Here is a 19,472-nt window from a genome sequence, read left to right on the forward strand (position 1 = left end):
GAAGTGAAGTGACTTTCCCAAAGTCACACAGCTGACAAGTGGCGGAGCTGGGATTTGAACCCATGACCTCTGAATCCAAAGCCCGGGCTCTTTCCACTGAGCCACGCTGCTTCTTTATTATTATTATCTGGGAAACTGAGGCCCCTGAGGAGCTGGAGCTGTCAGGGGAGGAGAAGGGGGAACGGGCGGCCCCTGGCAGTCAGGCGGCGGGGAGCTGGGGCTGTCGGGAGGCGACCTCCCCTTACTCAAGCGCTCAGTACAGTGCTCTGCACACAGTAAGCGCTCAGTAAATACGATTGAATGAATGAATGAGCTCCCCCCCGCCTTACCTCCTTCCCCTCCCCACAGCACCTGTATATATGTATATATGTTTGTACGTATTTATTATCTATTTTATTTGTACATACTTATTCTATTTATTTTATTTTGCTAGTATGTTTGGTTTTGTTCTCTGTCTCCCCCTACTAGACTGTGAGCCCGCTGTTGGGTAGGGACCGTCTCTAGATGTTGCCAACTTGTACTTCCCAAGCGCTTAGTACAGTGCTCTAAACACAGTAAGCGCTCGAAGCAGCGTGGCTCAGTGGAAAGAGCCCGGGATTTGGAGTCAGAGGTCATGGGTTCAAATCCCGGCCCCGCCACTTGTCAGCTGTGTGACTTTGGGCGAGTCACTTCACTTCTCTGGGCCTCAGTTGCCTCATCTGGAAAATGGGGATGAAGACTGTGAGCCTCCCGTGGGACAACCTGATCACCTTGTAACCTCCCCAGCGCTTAGAACAGTGCTTTGCACATAGTAAGCGCTTAACAAATACCAACATTATTATCATTATTATTAATAAATACGATTGAATGAATGAATGAATAAATAAATAAATATGAATGAATGAATGAATGAGAAGGTGGAACGGGCGCCCCCTGGCGGTCAGGCGGCGGGGCGCTGGGGCTGTCAGGGGGGGAGACCTCCCCTTAGTCAAGTGTTTAGTACAGTGCTCTGCACAGAGTAAGCGCTCAATAAATACGATTGAATGAGTGAATGAATGAATAAATAAATACGATTGATTGAATGAATAAATGGATAAATGCGAATGAATGAATGAGAAGGGGAAACGGGCGCCCCCTGGCGGTCAGGCGGCGGGGCGCTGGGGCTGTCGGGGGGGAGACCTCCCCTTAGTCAAGCGCTTAGTACAGTGCTCTGCACACAGTAAGCGCTAAATAAATACGATTGACTGAATGAATGAATGAATAAATACAATTGATTGAATGAATAAATGGATAAATACGAATGAATGAATGAGAAGGGGAAACGGGCGCCCCCTGGCGGTCAGGCGGCGGGGCGCTGGGGCTGTCGGGGGGGAGACCTCCCCTTAGTCAAGCGCTTAGTCCAGTGCTCTGCACACAGTAAGCGCTCAATAAATACGATTGAATGAATGAATGAATACGATGGATTGAATGAATGAATGGATAATACGAATGAATGAATGAATGAGAAGGGGGAACGGGCGCCCCCTGGCGGTCAGGCGGCGACTTCCGGGGCCAGGGACGCCCCCGTGGAAGCAGCCAATCAGGGGAGGCGTCCGACGCCCGCCACGTGGAGGGAAAGGCGGTTTCCGGTCGCCCGCCCGCCTGTTCGCTCGCCCGCTCTGCCGCCTGGCCCTGGTCCAGTGAGCCGCCCACAGCCCCGGGGGCCCGAGGAGGGAGGCCCGGGCGCTCCCGGGTGCCCCCGGCCCCGCGCTGACCCGCCCGCCCGCCCGCCCAGGTGAGAGCCGGCCCCCCCTCAGCCTCAGCCGCCGCTTCCCAGGGTGCCCCGCGGCGGCGGCGGCGCGCGCCAGGGCGGGAACGCGTGCGCGTGCGCGCGCGCTCTCCACACTCGCTTCTCCTCAGGGAGTCGTGAGGGGGTGGGGGGAGGGGCAGGCCCGCTCGTGAGGCGCCCAGTCGTTGGGAGGCCCGGGGCCTGCCCTATCGTCCTCCTCATCATCATCATCGTCGTCATCATGGCATCGTGGTTCAGTGGAGTCAGAGGTCAGTCAGTGTCAATCAATCGTATTTATTGACTTGCCCCAGGTCACACGGCAGACACGCGGGGGAGTCGGGATTCGAACCCGTGACCTCGGACACCAAAGCCCGGGCTCTTGCCACTGAGCCACGCTGCTCCTCTACTGAGCCACGCTGCTCGATCAGGTTGTCCCACCCGGGGGGGGTCACAGTCTTAATCCCCATTTCACAGATGAGGTAACTGAGGCACAGGGAAGTAAAACATAAAACCTGTATATACGTTTGTACGTATTTATTACCCTATTTTGTTTGTACATATGCATTCTGTTTTATTTTGTTAGTATGTTTTGTTTTGTTGTCTGTCTCCCCCTTCTAATAATAATAATAATAATAATAATGGCATTTATTAAGTGCTTACTATGTGCAAAGCACTGTTCTAAGCGCTGGGGAGGCTACAAGGTGATCAGGTTGTCCCACATGGGGCTAGACTGTGAGCCCGCTGTTGGGTAGGGACCGTCTCTAGTTGTTCTGTTGGGTAGGGACCGTCTCTAGATGTTGCCAACTTGGACTTCCCAAGCGCTTAGTACGGTGCTCTGCATACAGTAAGCGCTCAATAAATTTGAATGAATGAATGAATTGAGCGCTTACTGTGTGCAGACCCACCGCCACAGACCCAGTCGTGAGGGGCTCAGTCAAAAGAGCCCGGCCTTGGGAGGCACAGGGCGTGCCTTATTATAATCATCATAATGGCATCGTGGTTCAGTGGAGTCAGAGGTCAGTCAATGTCAATCAGTCGTATTTATTGACTTGCCCCAGGTCACACAGCAGACACGTGGGGGAGTCGGGATTCGAACCCATGACCTCGGACACCAAAGCCCGGGCTCTTGCCACTGAGCCACGCTGCTCCTCTGCTGAGCCACACTGCTTGATCAGGTGATCAGGTTGTTCCACCCGGGGGGGGGGGTTCACAGTCTTAATCCCCATTTCACAGATGAGGTAACTGAGGCACAGGAAAGTAAAATATAAAACCTATACATATGTTTGTACGTATTTATTACCCTATTTTGTTTGTACATATGCATTCTGTTTTATTTTGTTAGTATGTTTTGTTTTGTTGTCTGTCTCCCCCTTCTAATAATAATAATAATAATGGCATTTATTAAGCGCTTACTGTGTGCAAAGCACTGTTCTAAGCGCTGGGGAGGTTACAAGGTGATCAGGTTGTCCCACATGGGGCTAGACTGTGAGCCCGCTGTTGGGTAGGGACTGTCTCTAGATGTTGCCAACTTGGACTTCCCAAGCGCTTAGTCCAGTGCTCTGCACACAGTAAGCGCTCAATAAATTTGAGTGGATGAATGAATGAATTGAGCGCTTACTGGGTGCAGACCCACCGCCACAGACCCGGTCGTGAGGGGCTCAGTCAAAAGAGCCCGGCCTTGGGAGGCACAGGGCGTGCCTTATTATAATCATCATAATCATAATAGCATCGTGGTTCAGTGGAAAGAGTCCGGGCTTTGGAGTCGGAGGTCAATCAGTTAATCAATCGTATTTATTGAGCGCTCACTGTGTGCAGACCCACCGCCACAGACCCGGTCGTGAGGGGCTCAGTCAGAAGAGCCCGGCCTTGGAAAGCACAGGGTGTGCATAATCATCGTAATAATCATCATAATCATCATAATAGCATCGTGGTTCAGTGGAAAGAGTCCGGGCTTTGGAGTCAGAGGTCAGTCAGTCAATCAATCGTATTTATTGAGCACTTACTGTGTGCAGAACACCGTACTAGGCGCTTGGGAAGTCCAAGTTGGCAACATAGAGAGACGGTCCCTACCCAACAGCGGGCTCACAGTCTAGAGGGTCATGGATTTGAACCATGCCAATTGTCAGCCGGGTGACTGGGCAAGTCACTTCACTTCTCTGGGCCTCAGTGACCTCATCTGTAAAATGGGGCTGAAGACTGTGAGCCCCACAAGGGACAGCCTGATCGCCTTGTAACCTCCCCAGCGCTTAGAACAGTGCTTTGCACATTGTAAGCGCTTAATAAATGCCATTATTATCATTATTATTATTATTATGTGCTATGTGCAAAGCACTGTTCTAAGCGCTGGGGAGGTTACAAGGTGATCAGGTTGTCCCACGGGGGGCTCACAGTCCTCATCCCCATTGGACAGATGAGGGAACTGAGGCTCAGAGAAGTGAAGTGACTTGCCCAAAGTCACCCAGCTGACAGTTGGCGGAGCCAGGGTTTGAACCCATGATCTCTGACTCCAAAGCCCAGGCTCTTTTCCACTGAGCCACGAGGGTTCTCATCCTGCTGCCTCTGCCACTTAATAATAATAATAATAATAATAATAATAATAATAGTGATGATGATGACATTTGTTAAGCACTGTTCTAAGCACGGGGTGGGGGTACAAAGTGATCACGTTGACGTTGTCCCACGTGGGGCTCACAGTCCTCACCCCTATTTGACAGATTGAGGGAACTGAGGCCCAGAGAAGTGCAGTGACTTGCCCAAAGTCACCCAGCTGACAATTGGCAGAGCTGGGGTTTGAACCCATGACCTCTGACTCCAAAGCCCGGGCTCTTTTCCACTGAGCCACGAGGGTTCTCATCCTGCTGCCTCTGCCACTTAATAATAATAATGATGATATTTGTTAAGTGCTTACTATGTGCCAAGCACTGTTCTAAGCGCAGGGGGGTGGATACAAAGTGGTCACGTTGACGTTGTCCCACATGGGGCTCACAGTCTTCACCCCCATTTTACAGATGAGGGAACTGAGGCCCAGAGAAGTGAAGTGACTGGCCCAAGGTCACACAGCAGACCCGTGGCGGGGTCGGGATTAGAACCAATGATCTCTGACTCCCAAGCCCGGGCTCTTCCCACTGAGCCACGCTGCTTCATTTGTCAGCTCTGTGACTTTGGGCAAGTCAAATCACTTCTCCAGGCCTCAGTGACCGCATCTGGAAAATGGGGAGTAAGACTGTGAGCCCCACGGGGGAACAACCTGATTCCTTTGTATCCACCCCAGTGCTTAGAACAGTGCTTGGCATATAGTAAGCGCTGAACGGATACCATAATCATCATCATCGTGTGTATGTTGGGAGCCAGAGGTCGTGAGTTCTAATCCTGCCTGTCACTTATCAACTGTATAACTTTGGGCAAGTCACTTGACTTCTCTGGGCCTCAGTGACCTCATCCGGAAAATGAGGATTAAGACTGTGAGCCCCATGGCGGGGGGACAACCTGATTCCCTTGTCTCCACCCCAGCGCTAGGAACAGTGCCAGTGCTTGTTGCATAGTAAGCGTGTATGTATGTTGGGAGTCAGGGGTCGTGGGTTCTAATCCTGCCTCCACCACATATCAGCCGTGTGACTTTGGGCAAGTCACTTGACTTCTCTGGGCCTCAGTGACCTCACCCGGAAAATGAGGATTAAGACTGTGAGCCCTATGGGGGGCAATCTGAGTCCCTCGTCTCTACCCCAGCGCTTAGAACAGTGCTTGTTGCATAGTAAGCGCGTAACAAATACCATAAGCATCATCATCATGTGTGTGTTTGTGTGTTGGGAGTCAGAGGTCATGGGTTCTAATCCTGCCTCCGCCACTTATCAGCCGTGTGGCTTTGGGCAAGTCACTTGACTTCTCTGGGCCTCAGTGACCTCATCTGCAAAATGAGTAAGACCACGAGGGACAACCTGATTCCTTTGTATCTCCCCCAGCGCTTAGAACAGTGCTTGGCACATAGTAAGCGCTTAACGTGTGTGTGTGTGTCATTCCGGCCATCAGTCAGTCGGTGGGGTGACGCCACGGCACCTGTGCAGAGCCGGCTGGCCGCGGGATGCGGGTGCGAATAATAATAATAATGGTATTTGTTAAGCGCTTACTATGTGGCCAGCACCATTCTAAGCGCCGGGAGCAAAACTGAAGAGCTGCGGTCGGAGGGGGTGGGGGACGAGAGCGGATGGCACGATGAGGTGACGTGGCACTTGTTTGCACAGTCCGTCGCCCTTGTTTCACTTTCTTTTCCAGCGTCTCCATGTCTCCGCAGCGTGAGGAGCGAGCCTCCTTTGGGCCTCGCCTTCCTCCACGCTGTGGGGGAGGCTTTGGGGCCCGTCCAACAGGAAGGAGTGCGCTCTGGGGCGAAACTGCGCCGGGACCGTTTCCTCTGTTTGCTCTGCCGTGAATTAATTGCGTTTTGAAGGTGTTCGATGATCTCGTGGCACCAATCCCGAGTCATTAGTTATTTCTGGGTTCCTCGTGGTGGAGGGCCATCTTGGGATTTCCAAATAGACAGGATTGGGGAGGGGGTTCTGGAAATTGCGTGTGTGGGGGTGGCACAGGGGACAGAGAGAGAGAGAGACTCTGCAGGCTTCATTCGCTCATTCAGTCGTATTTATTGAGCCCTTACTGTGTGCAGTGCTTGCAAAGTACAATTCGGCAGTAGAGACAATCCCCGCCCTCACCGGGCTTACAGTCTGGAAGGGGGGAGACAGACATCAAAATAAGTAAACAGGCATCAATATAAATGAATAGATACACATCCAAACAAACCGTCCCGCAGCTAGGAGGTCTGTCTGGGCCCAGCCTCAGGGTCGGTGGGCAGAGAGGTGCCCAGTGGAAGTGGGAGCCGTCTGGGTTCAGAGCGACCCGGCCCTTTCCTGGACACGCGGGACATGGGCTAATCAGATTATATCTACCTCAGCGCTTAGGACGGTGCCTGGTGCTTAGCAAGCACTGTCTCCTTATGACCAGGGAACATATCTCCTAACTCTGTTACATTGTACTCTCCCAAGCCCTTAGTACAGTGGTCTGCACATAGTAAGTGCTCAGTGATTACCATCGGTTGATTAATAAATATCATAAAAAGTACTGTGGTGGTGGGGTGAATGTCAGAGTTCTTATGGGGTCGTGGACTGAATTTAGAAAATGATTCGGGCTGCAGAGGGAAGTATGGGCTGGAGAGACCGGAGGCAGGGAGGTCAGCGAGGGGGCTGATGCAGTAGTCGAGGCAGTATACAAGTACTGTATACAAGTATACAAGTACTTAGATCAGCGTGGTGGCAGTTTGGCTCTGGAGGAAAGGACAGATTTTAGCACTGTTGCAAAGGTAGAACTGTCAGGCCCTGGTGACAGACTGATTTAGTGGGTTGGATGAGATGAGGATAAGGCCAGTGTTATGGGGAGGGTGATGGTGTTGTCTACAGTGATGGGAGATGGTGGCAGAGGCAGGGCCTTTGGCTGGCTCCTCTTCCTCCCCAGAACCTCTTTAGGAACAAGTCAGACAGCCTTCTCTCTCAGAGAGTTAAGGGGAAAATATAGATGTGATCGATTGTTCAGTCAATTTATACTGATTTACCCATTTGAAAATATTTCTATGCCTGTCTCTCCACCTAGGGTGTAAGCTTCTTGAGGACTGGGAATGTGTCTTGTGCTTCTCTTGAGCTTTTCCAAGTGCTCAGTACAGTGCACTGCATCCAGTAGGTGCCCCAAAAATACCTTATTACCACAATGGCTGCTGCTACTACTTCTGCTTCCACGTAGCCGTCACTTCACTTAGACCGTGAGACCCGTCAGGGACTGGGCCCCACCAGATTGTTCTGTATTTAACCCAGCGCTTAGTGCGGTCTTTGGCATATAGTGAGGGCGACTAGCAAATATAGTATTATTCTTCTGCTGATGCCGAAAGGTCCCAAGGAGCTGTGAGTTTCTGCAGCAGTAGTGCCCCTCAACTGGAAAGCCAGTCGTCACCACCCCCCTGCACCCTCCCCTGGACCCCAGAGCTGGTGGGGGCTTGCAGGGAGGGGGAGATACCGTCAAGCCGGGGTCGGCCCCGTGGAACTGGAGACCCCGCAGCGGGAGAGTCAGGTGGTGGTGGGGTGGGGGAAAGCTGTCAAGGAAAAAAGCGGGAGCCGGTGGAAAAAAGGCGGACATAATAATAATGATAATAGCATTTATTAAGTGCTTACTGTGTGCAAAGCACTGTTCTAAGCGCTGGTCTTCTTCTGTTCCCCGTGCTCCGGGCACCGAGAGGCCAGTTTGGCAGGTGAGGTGCGGCCAGGGGAGGTAGGAGAAAGGGGCTGAACAGAGCAGTGCAGGGGGTCTCTAACTGAAACTTTGAGGTGTGGGGAATTAAAAAAAAAAAGGATGGCACCCTACCCACACCTAGGGGATTCATTTTCTGTCGTCATGAGGGAAGGAGGAGCATCCCAGGCCATAAGCCTGCCCTGAGGGCCCTACCCAGCAGCAAGCTTTTTTTTCCCCACCTTGGTATTTGTTAAGCATGTATTATGTGTTAGGCACTGTACTAAGCACTGGGGTAGATACAATATAGGTTGGACACAGTCCGTGTCTCACATGGGACTCACAGTATTAATCCCCATTTTACAGGTGAGGGAACTGAGGCACCGAGAAATGAAGTGAATCGCCCGAGGTCACGTGGCAGACAAGTGGCGGAGCCGGGATTAGAACCCAGGTCTTCCTGACCCCCAGGCCCGGGCTCTTTCTTTCCACCAGGCCACACTGCTTCTCAGGATGCTTCTCATCCTGTTTGACCCGGGATGTCATTTGCTCACTGGGGGCCACCCGCTGGAGCACCGGACTCCAAGAGAGGAAGTGGGCAAGGCACCTGCCAGGTTTTCCACAAGGAAGGAAGCGTTGGCCCGGGCGGTCCCCAGGAAGACAGTAATGACCAGGGAAGGCCCCATGGATGGTCTGCCGGTCCGTACAACGGTGCGGCCAAGGGCAAGGTCCTTAGGCTTCCGGGTAGCAGGGCCCAGTGCCGGCTCAGGGAGAAGTGGGCATCTATTCCTGGGTCCAGTTAAAGGGTGCTGCACAACTGCTGTTGCTGTTGAAATCTCTAAAGTAAATCTGGTGTGCTGGAGTCTTGAGAGAGAGAGTGTGCGTTTGCGTGCATTGTAGTCTACCAAGCACTTAGTACAGTGCTCTGCGTGTAATATGCCCTCAATACATATTATGCGTGCTTGAGACTCACTGTCTCAGGAAGGGGGTGACCTCGGGGCTTGGCCTTCTCTTCACATTTCAAAGCCCAGTCCTGAGGGCGTGGGGCTGGCTAGCTGAACCCCAGATCCTTCCTGTGCCCTTTGCGAAGACCAAATCTTCAGTCAGTGTGATTGATCGACCGATTGGGACACTGGCATGGAAGTCCACGAGCCAAGCGTTCACTGCAGGCACTGGGACCCAGATGTTAGAAAGAGATCTGCGCCGCCCCCCTGCCTGACCCCAAGGCTGTCAGTGTGGGCAGCCTGCATCCTCCTGGATTTGCAGGACTTGACTCACAGATGTTTGTTTTGCCTTCTGCAAAAGCTCGTAGGAAATCCATCAGTCCATCCACCATCCAGTGACTCACCCCCCCCGCCCCCACCCAAGGCCAGGCTGAGAGGAGGGCGCATCCCTAGCCCGAAAAGAGACCCGGTTGGTGAGCAGATCTTAGCAGGGCCCGCTACTGGGCTGCGTAGCCTCCCTGGGGCCGTGGAGGCCTAGGGAATGGGGGTTTCCACTTGAGATACAGGCCTGGGCTTGGGATGGGGAACCAGGGCCCGCAGGTTATGTGGAAAATCTGGCCCTTCCCACCCGAGGGCTTTGTCTAGGGCCCAGCCAGACTTCTCCCTTGTCGGGGCATCTCCAAGCTGATTCTGTTGGATTTTTTAGGTGCCGAAGGCCAGGTCACGGGTCAGGTTTGTGGCGCACGCTCCCTTTTCCCGAGCCGTGTGGCACTGCCCCGCTCCGGCCGCCTCCCTCCCCTACCGGCCGCCGGGTCCTCCTGGACTGCGGAGCCGCGGCTGAGGGGATGCCGCTCTTCTGGAGTCCCTGTCTGGTTCGCCCCGGGTGTCTCAGAAGGCCCCAATTCGGGGCTTTCTGATCCCTCAGCTCCTGACCCCCTTCCCCTCAGCCCCACAAGTGCAGCCTCTTACCCCGTCTCCTCCAAGAAACAGGAAAGATGGCCAGGCTCCCCATCTCCCCCGACCCCCCCTCCCACCCCACAATGGCTTGAATAGAGGTGGGAGCCGGAGCTGTGGGTCTTGGGTGGGGCGGGGAGGGGTGGAGGAGGGAAGCGGCCCATCTTCTACCCCCCTCCGACGCCCCTCAAACAGACGGGTGGGGGGCCCAGGACAGTGGCCCAGGGCTCGGGGGGGACAGGCCTGCCCATGTCTCTGGGCAACGAAGCGCTGGGCTCAACTAGGAGTCATGGTGGTGGTAGTGGTAGTGGTGGTATTCATCCAAACCTGGTGTATTAAGCGCTTACTCTGTGCAGAGTGCTGAAAGTGCTGGCAGAGAGTGCACGGGAGGGAATTAGATGTGGACCTTGCCCCCCAGCCCCTGGGGGCCCAAAACCCAGGAGCTGTGTGTGTCTGTCTGTCTGTCTCGGGGGTTGGGGGAAGGACACCGGAGACAAGCGCATCAGGAGCATTGCAACAGTAAAGGACAACCAGTGCATAATATCAGTCTGTTAAGGGTGTTTACTGGGCGCTTCCTGCTTGGAGAGCGCTGTAGGAAGCGCTTGGGAGAGGGCAATCGAGTGAGCGGCCCCGATCGATCCCTACCCCAAGCAGCCGATTGATTGGTGGATTGCAATAGTCGGGCGGGGGGGCAGGAGGGCTGCATGCCCGCCGCACCCCGGGCGGACCCCCGGACAGACCCCCGGACAGGCTGGGCCGGGACAGGCCGTTGGGCCCGGGGGGCGGAGCCGGCACAAGAAAAAGGAAGTGAAGACGGGACAGCAGAGCAGAGCAGAGCAGAGGAGAGAGGACAGCAGAGCGGAGCAGAGCAGAGCAGCGCGCCCTCCGGATCCGGGCTCGGCCGGCCGGGCAGCCGCGGGCTGGGGGAGGGAGGGAGGGAGGGAAGGAAGGAAGGAGGAAGAGGGGCGGCGAAGGACCGGGCCAGGCCGGCTCCCGCAGCCTCTGCCCGCAGCACCTGCCTAACCTCCAGCCGTGAGTGCCCGCGTCCGACCCTCCAGCCCCGCTCCCCACAGCCGAGCCATGAAGGGTCGCCCTGGGAGCCCCCACCCCCTCCCGAAGCTTCCCGGGGGGCACCTCCAGGTCGGGGAGGGAGGGAGGGAGGGATGGTGGCCCCCTGGCCTGCCTCTGCTGCCCGGGACACAGGAAGAGGGCATCGGGGGTTCACCGTCCCCCTGGACCCACCAACTCAGCCCAAGGGCAGGCAGCCTGCCCGCCCTCCCGCCCCCTGCCCGGCCCAGGGGCCGTGGATGGAGCCGGTGAGCCTGCAGAGGGAGGAGAGGATGCAGGGGTGCAGGCAGACAGAACCGTGATGGCTGGGCCCGAGGCCCTGGGCTAGGCACCGGCCTAGGGGATCCCTGTTAAAGACATCCTTCTGAGGGCGGAGGGAGATCCGTCGCCAGCTTCTGGAGAGGCCTCGGCGGGTGGCTGTGGCTGTGGGGGCTCCTTGGCCCATCCCAGCCCCTCCCAACCCACGCCACCCTCCAGGGAGGTATCCCAAATTGGTGCCACACAAGCCCGCCTCGGCCATCTCTCCCAGAGACGGATGCCCATACACCTGCCCGAGGCCTTGCCGGGCCTCACCCCCCTCCGGTCTCCGCAGCCCTGCCACGGACCGCGGGGCTCGGCCCCCAGGGACCCGGTGCGGGTCGGGCGAGAGCCCAGGAGATGAGCCACAAAGCGGCCGTCGGAAGCCATGCCGGCTCTGCCGCCTCTCTCCTGGGGGAGTGAGGGGTTCGCTACCTCTGAGGGTCCGCACTGAACGCAGCGGGGGAGGCCAGGGGGAAGGGCGGGGGGTGACTAATTGTTGTGAGCACAGGGGCGGAAAGGACCGGAGGTCTTTTTTTCTGGAGGTGGAGAGGACTGGGAGGGGCTGGAGACCCACCATTTTGAGTCTCTTCAGCCTTGACCCCCGGGCCCCCAGTGTGGTCAGCGAGCTGGACTGAGGGAGTTGGGGGGTGGTGTCCAGCTCAGAACCGGGTGGGGGCCTTCACCCTCGGGGAGTGGGCACAATGTCCTGAACCCGTTCTCAGGGTGGTAGAGAAAGAGGAGGCTTCTCCCAGGATGATGGGGGCGGGTGGTGGCGGCCACTGTGCAGTGAAGCTTGGGGCAGCCCCTACAGCCCGACTTGGAGGCTTGGAGGACACGGTTGAGAGCCGGCCAGAGGACAGATCATCTGATTTCCGGGTGTAACTCCTGGGTCAGGAGGAAGGGGCAGGATGGAGGGGCCAGCCAACCGGGGCCTAGCCTCAGGATTGCAGGGTGGGGGTTGTCCTCCACAGTGGCCGAGAGCAGGAAGGAGGAGAGGGGGCTGCTAGCCACTGCTCAACTCTTCATCTGGCCTAGGGACGGGCTCCCTGGGCTTCCCCGGGTGCTGAGCCTCTGGAGGCCGTGGAGGCTCCGAGCAGGAGGCCACAAAGTCCGGGGCACGTCGGGTCGGGTCGGCTCGGCTCGAGGAAAGGGTTGGTAGATGCCATCCCTGCCCATGACGAGCTTCCCGTCTACAGGGGGTGAAGGCGGGGAGTCAGAGGTGAGGAGTCTGTGGGGCCCCCCCTACGAGGAGGCCGAGGGCTCCTGGCAGCTGGACTTGCTCCTGATGGGAGCAAGAAGGGAGGGCAGGCTTCCCGCAACCCCCTGTGGCTCCTTGGCTCGGGCCCCGCCTCTGCCGGGAATTGGTGGGGTGAGGCCGCCGGCCCCTCCCGCCCGGTGCGCCGCCCGGGATACCCGCGGGAGGCCCAGCCTCCAGCCACACTTCCGCTCCTCCGTGCAGCCTTCCCAGATTGACCCCCGTCTGGTTCAGTCCCCAGGGTCTGTCCGGTTCCCACGGTTCAACTGCCAATTTGTCCCTTCCCCTCCTCCATTAGACTGGACCCCGGGGCCAGGAACTGGGTCCCTTCATCTTTCTGCTCCCCACAGCTCACATCTGGCCTGGGCTCACGGGTTTCCCACAGGGGCCCAGAAATGAACCTGGACGGTCCCCAGAAGGAAGCAAAGATGAGCAGGAGGCCTGGGGGGTGGCACGGGGTGAGATCTGGTGGACTTGGGGGCTTGCTGGACACGTGTCCTGGGGCTCGTGTTTTCCCGGGGCTCCCTCCAGCAGAGCAAGCTGCGGGGGGCATCCCCTTTCCTCTCCTTGGAAAGTTCTCGGAGGAGGAAGCTGATGGTTGTGGTGGCGGGAGAGTTGCGGTCTGGGCTTGGGCCAGCGGTAAAGCTGCCGGGGCGGACAGCATGGGGGAGGGACCCCACTGCTGTGCCCTCTGTGCCCATGAGCTGCTGGGGCTTGTAGACCCAGTGCAGACACGGGGACTCTATGCGTGCCATTTTTTCACAAATGGTGATGGCACGGCACCCCACACCCCCACTCCTTCCCCTCCCCCAGCCCTGAAACGGGGAACCCAGCCCCATGGCCAGGGCATCCAGCCCCACTAGTATTTAGCCTTTGTGGGTCAGAACTGTCCCCTGCACGGAAATGCATCAGGAGTGCCCCCGTCGTCTTTCCCGGCCAGGTGGTCCAGGCAGTGGACTCGTGGGCACGCCACTTCTACCGGGATTGCTGCTTTTAATAGTTCTACCGCCTCCCCCCCCCCCCCACCTCGCCCACACACTCTGCTGCCCACCTCTAGACGAGCGTCGTGGCTTCTTGGCACAGCCGTCCATGGGTGAGTGGAGGCAGAGAGATGAGCAGAAACTGTCAGCTTTGGTGAGGGAGGAAGCGGAGGAAATCATTTGCTAAAATGACGCTTTTTGGTTATCAGCCGCTTTAATTATCCAAACCTTCCCCTTCACTGGGAGTGTGGGTCATCCAGAGCGGGCTGGAATTTGTTTCTTAAAAGCAGCAGCCCTGGCCTCTCCGGGGCCAGCTGCACCGTCTGACCTGGTACCCTTCCTCCGACTGCCCGTCTGCCATCGGGGAGGGCGGGACTGATTCTCGAGCCGCTTCTACCCCCGCCCCGGACCTCCCCGTCCGTCTCGCGGGCCGCTCGGGCCTTGCTGGGTAGAGGGAGGTGGGTGATGCGTGTCTCGGAGGGTCTCATGAGGGTGAGAGGGTCCTGTGTTGACAACGCACACGTGTCGCCAGCCGGCGGTGAGGAAACCCGGTTCCGTGTGGGCCGTATCCTTGCCCCTGGACCGGGGTGCTCTGTTCAGCTACTTCCCCAGCCCCATCCCCCCCACTCAACCCAGTTGGACTCAGGGGTTGAGGTGTGTTTCTCCCTAAGGAATAACGTTTCCTGGTGGCATTGGAGCGTGGAGCCAGGCCAGGAGTGAGTCAGTGACTGGGCGTGGCCGGGTCCATCTTGCCCATAAACCTCACTGTGTCCCTCTTTTCACCCCCCGGTCGGTCTTCTCTCTTCCAGGCTCTTCCCCTGTGGCGGTCAGCCGGAGGACAGAGAGGGTCAACAGCGAGGCGGCGCTGCCATGGAGAATAAGGTCAGCTTGGGTAGCCCGTCCTTACGCGACCGGACGGCGGGGAAGGGGCGGGACAGACCGCAGGGGCGGCCCGCTGAGAGGGAGTGGCCCCCGCTGTGACCTCCAGGAGTGATGTCTGTCAGCCCTGAGGCGGTACCCAGGGACAGATCTGTCAGGGACTTCTCTGCGGGCTAGGATGAGGATGATGGTAACGGTGGTATTGTGAAGCACCTACCGTAGGCCGAGCGCCCAGCCTAGTGCTAGGATAGAAACGAGGTGATCGGGTCGGACACAGAGTCCAAGCCCCGTGTGGCACGGGGACTGAGGGGAAGGGAGAATTGAATCTCCATTAAACGGATGAGGAAACAGAGGCACGGAAAAGTCATAATAATAACGACATTTGTTAAACACCACGTGCCAAGCGCTGTATTAAGCACTCAGGATAATTAGGTTGGGCACAGTTCCTCGTGGAGCTCGGTGTAAATAGGAGACAGGACGTGAATTGAACCCCCATTTTGCAGTTGAAGAAACTGAGGCACAGGGAAGTGAAATGACTTGCCCAAAGTCGCACAGGTAGTCGGCAGAATCGGGACCCGCGTTCTCGACCCTCAGGCCCGGGCCCTTTCTACTAGACCATGCCAGAGGAGCTGAGGAAGCCCCGTGCGGCCTGGATTTACTGAGCTCGGGCCAACTGTGTGGCAGTGAAAGAGGTTAACTGGGCAGTGAGAGCCTGACTCCATCCCTTGGAGACCCTCCTCTCTGCCTCATCCTCATCCTCATCGGTATTTAGTGAGTGCTTGGGAGAATACAACGTTCTCTGCCCACAATGAGCTTACATTCTAGATGGGGAGACAGACCTTACTATAAAGTCTGAATTACTGTAACTCAATCAAGGTAAGTCACAACTTGATTAGAGAAGCAGCGTGGCTCAGTGGAAAGAGCCCGGGCTTTGGAGTCAGAGGTCATGGGTTCAAATCCAGGCTCTGCCAGTTGTCAGCTGTGGGACTTTGGGCCAGTCACTTCACTTCTCTGGGCCTCAGTCACCTGTAAAATGGGGATTAAGACTGAGCACCCCGTGGGACAACCCGATCACCTTATAACCTCCCTGCCGCTTAGAATGGTGCTTTGCACATAGTAAGTGCTGAATAAATGCCATCATTATTATAATATAAAGGGTGAGTGCTGCGGGGCGGAGTTTGGGGCATATATCAACTGCCCAAAAGTCTCAGATCCAAGTGCACAGAATAACCCAGAAGGGAGAGGGAGCTGGGGAAAAGAGGTCTTAATTGGGGCAGGCCTCATGGAGATGTGACCTTACACTAGGCTTGTGGGGGAAGAGGGGTGGTCTGCCGGGTATGGAGGGGTAAAGGGGTTGGTGAGGAGATAGAGGAGGGCGGGGAGCCTGTGGAACTTGACCGAAATGGGTTGGAGGAGCGTTGCCCTCCCCATTCACGATGTGTGTGTGTGCGCGCGCGTGTGCTGCAGGTGGGAAGCGGCTCCGCGCCCAGCCTGAAAGACGAGGTGTGCACGGGCATGCTCGTCTACACCTTCCTCCACTGCTCCCGGGACTGCACCTTCCGCAAGGAGCTGCACTCCATGGGCAGCGAGCTGCAGCTGCTGCCCGACGACTTTGACGACGACGGGGAGCTGCAGACGGACGGAAATCGCAGCAGCCGTTTCCACGTGCACGGGGGGGAACCCGGTAGGTGACTCGTCGGCATGCAGCTTGGCGGCCTTCCCCGCGCGGGGCCCCGGCCCACAGCGGCTTTTCCCAGTTGCGGGGGTGCCGGCGGGCCCGGCTTAAGGGAGACGTGTCTCCCCCGAGACGGAGGTTGACAGATTCGGCTGGGCCAGTGCTGGCGTGAGGGCCGGGACTCAACTGGAGTTCCGGGGCTCTGCTCCTGCGGGCTGGGCCTTTTGGGCAGGCGCAGGGGGGCTGATTGTCCTCCTGGTCTCCCCAGAAGTCGGTCCAGACAGCGGGCTGGGGGAATGGGGCCCGGTCGCCAGGCAGCCCGGCCCCGGAGCAGAGGGAAGGTTGGATGGAGCCGCTCCAGTCAGGACAAGTGGCGTGGGCCCTGACTTCCCCTCCCTCGCTCACTGGAGCCCCCGGGAAGGCTCTGAGTTGCCAACTCCATCCTGCTCTCATCCGCTCCGGTGGTATGGGGGTTGGGCCCTCGCTGCCCTCCCCCTAATGGGCAGGAGTGGGTGACTGAAGCCCCCAAATGCCCTATTTTGCTTCCATGGGTGGGTGACTGAAGCCCCCAAATGCCCTATTTTGCTTCCATGGCTGCTGCGACCAGAATCGGGGCAGGAGGAGGAAGCCATCCGCCTCATCGCCGAGCAGCTGGCCCAGATCGGGGATCAGCTGGACGGAAACATCCAGCAGAGCCTGGTCCGCGACCTGGCCCGGCAGTTTATGAACGCCAGTCTGTCCGAGGAGGTGAGTGGGGCTTCCGTTTGTCTGGGCCCGGTGAGCTGGCTTTTGGGGCTCCCGTGGCCTTGGCCAGACCAAGACGGTGGCGGTCTCCCCTTTCCAGGACAAGAGGAAGTACCTGGCGGCCACCATGGAGCGCGTGATGCAGGCGGTGCCCCCGGAACTGGAGCGGGAGAAAGCCACGCTGCTCTTCACCCTGCTCTTAGCCAAGAAAGTTGTGAACCACAGCCCGACCCTGCTGCACAGCGTCTTCCGCACCACCGTGGACTACATCAACCGGAGCCTCCTCACCTACACACGCAACCTGGCCAGAAATGTGAGTCCCGGCCCGTGGAGCGGGGAGGGAGGCGGCGGAGGGCCACGTGAGCGAGCGCCCGTGTCGGCAAGTGGGGGCCGCCCAAAGTCCGATTCGGTTTTAGGTGGCGGTCGCCGAGCTGCTTTCGGGTTGGAGGCTGGGGGGTGGTGCGGTGCGGGGGGCAATGATGATAGTGGTATCACGGGCCTGCACCAGTCTGGTCTTGGTCCACCCCTCCAGAAAAGTAGGTAGGAGACCCAGGCTGCTCTCTGGGGCGCCCCGGACAGTATCAGCAGGGGCAGGGGGGTGGGCCCTGGTGTCCGGGTCGGCTCCAACGCCGGGTCACCTCCCCTCCGGACTTACTCTTCCTCCTTCCCTGGGCCCTTCTTGTACCCCATTCTCCAGGAGATGGCCTGAGGGGCTCCCACCCACCCAAGCGGCAGAACAGAGCAGCCGTCCACCTCCCGGCTGGGACAGGAGCACGGGCCTCTGCCGGTTTAGCTGGCGGAGCCGCCGCAGGCAGCGGTTAGCATGCTTGGCTGCGTTTTCCCTTAGACTAGGTTTTGCTTTGAAGACGGCAGGTCCACCTCAGCCGTGCATCGGGTCCGTTTCGTCCCCCGAGTAAGCCGTGGCGGGGGGGGGGGGGGGGGACTGGTTCCCGCCCCCTCCTTCTCTGTGAAAGTTTTTGTTTGTTTGAAATGGCTTGACAGCGGGTTTGATGACAGGTGCTCGGAAAGCCTTCGTGCTCATTTCTTACCTCAGCTGTGAATGTTTTTTTACTGTTTTAAATAAAAATTTTGAAATCCATCGGCAGCCTGGTGGCGTGAATGGCAGAGGCAGATCAGCCTGCCCATGGATGCCCATCCTCTGCCTGGACGGCTGTGTCGACACACCTGGTCCGTTGCCGAGTCCCGTCCCGCCCCCGGCCGAGCAGGGCCCAAGAGGGAGGCCGGAGGAAAAGAGGGACAAGGGAAGGAGGTGGTTACTCGATACAGAATGCGCCTGCAGGTTTCTGCCATAGGCCTCAAAGTTCTGCAGATGCCAGGTGTCTCTGGAAAGCAGCGGGCAGGGCACAACTTGCCCTGGACTGTACAGAAGCAGAAACTGACACCAGGCTGCAGCCCCCAGAGTGGCTTCCCTGCTGCTTCAACCCCAGACACGTGAGTAAGGGGAAGACCCTTCTAGGCTTCCGCAGGAAATAAGACTAGGGCGTCCTTTTCTCAAATCCTGAACCACAAGATTCTCCTCTCCCAGGACTCCTTTGCCGCCAGGTGAGGATTCCCTGCCAGTGGAAAGAGAGCAAGATGCTGGGCTAGCACCTGGCTCTGCACAAAGGAGACCTTCACGTAAACAGGGTGGTCAGCTTTGTCCAAGCTCACCCAAGAAGGGATCCAGACATTATTATTAAACTAATAATAATGTTATTGGTTAAATACTTACTATGGGTTAGCCACCGCACTTAACGGTGGGGTGGATACAAGCAAATCGAGTTAGGCCCTGTCCCACCTGAGGTTCAGTCTTAATCCAGAAACAGCATAATCTAGTGGATAGGGCATGGCCCGGGTGTCAGAAGGTCATGGGTTCTAATCTCAGATCTGCCCCTTGCCTGCTGTGTGACCTCGGGCAAGTCACTTCACTTCTCTGCGCCTCAGTTCCCACCTCTGTCAAAGGGGGATTAAGACTGTATGCCCCATGAGGGACGGGGCCTGTGCGCAACCCAATTATCTTCAATGCTTAGTACGGTGCCTGACACACAGTAAGCGCTTAACCAATACCGTAATTATTTTACAGATGAGGTAACTAAGACGCAGAGAAGTTCAGTGGCTTGCCCACGGTCACACAGCAAACGGGCGGCAGCACTGGGATTAGAACCCAGGTCCTTCTGACTCCCAAAACCGGACTCTAGCTTCCTCCAAACAGAGAGAACCTACCACAGTGAAGGCTGGGGGCACCATGGACATCCATTCAGGTGACTAGTGTCGTTCACCAATTCCACGTCTCTAGGACCTCAGAAGCTTGAAGGGCGAGGGTTCCAGACGGACACACAAACACTTCACACAGTGAGTGAATGATAAAGCCTATGGAAGTTTTTCCCACAGGAAATTGTAAAAGGAGGAAGCAGCAAGGCCTAGTGGAAAGAGTAAGGGCCCGGGAGACAGGAGGCCTGGGTTCTTTATCCTGGCTCTGCCACTTGGGGCAAGTCACCTCTGCGCCTCAGTTTCCTCATCTGTAAAATGGGGGTTCAGCACCTGTTCTCCCTCTGCCTTAGACTGGGAGCCCCACTTAGGGCAGGGACACGGTCCCCGACCTGACTGCCTTGACTCTACCCCAGCGCTTAAGACCGTGCTTGGCACAGAGCAGGCATTTAAAGATACT

At 57.2% G+C, this 19,472-nt stretch overlaps 1 protein-coding gene across 2 annotated transcripts; it reads left to right on the forward strand.

The window, feature by feature from the left end:
- Positions 1 to 1,911: 1,911 nt before the first annotated feature.
- On the forward strand, positions 1,912 to 17,736 carry BID (BH3 interacting domain death agonist). Of its 2 annotated transcripts, none has more exons than XM_038741553.1 (6): positions 1,912 to 2,016; positions 14,316 to 14,388; positions 15,853 to 16,069; positions 16,668 to 16,807; positions 16,905 to 17,117; positions 17,502 to 17,736. In XM_038741553.1, the coding sequence occupies exons 2-6, from the start codon at positions 14,377 to 14,379 to the stop codon at positions 17,511 to 17,513; spliced, it is 594 nt and encodes a 197-aa protein (XP_038597481.1). In that variant the 5' UTR covers positions 1,912 to 2,016; positions 14,316 to 14,376; the 3' UTR covers positions 17,514 to 17,736. The 2 variants fall into 2 exon arrangements, with proteins under 2 accessions (XP_038597481.1, XP_038597482.1); XM_038741554.1 differs by lacking the exon at positions 1,912 to 2,016 and adding an exon at positions 10,900 to 10,935.
- Positions 17,737 to 19,472: the final 1,736 nt, after the last annotated feature.

The sequence above is a fragment of the Tachyglossus aculeatus genome, assembly GCF_015852505.1.
Source record: "Tachyglossus aculeatus isolate mTacAcu1 chromosome 12 unlocalized genomic scaffold, mTacAcu1.pri SUPER_6_unloc_1, whole genome shotgun sequence".
In the NCBI taxonomy this organism is placed as follows: domain Eukaryota; kingdom Metazoa; phylum Chordata; class Mammalia; order Monotremata; family Tachyglossidae; genus Tachyglossus; species Tachyglossus aculeatus.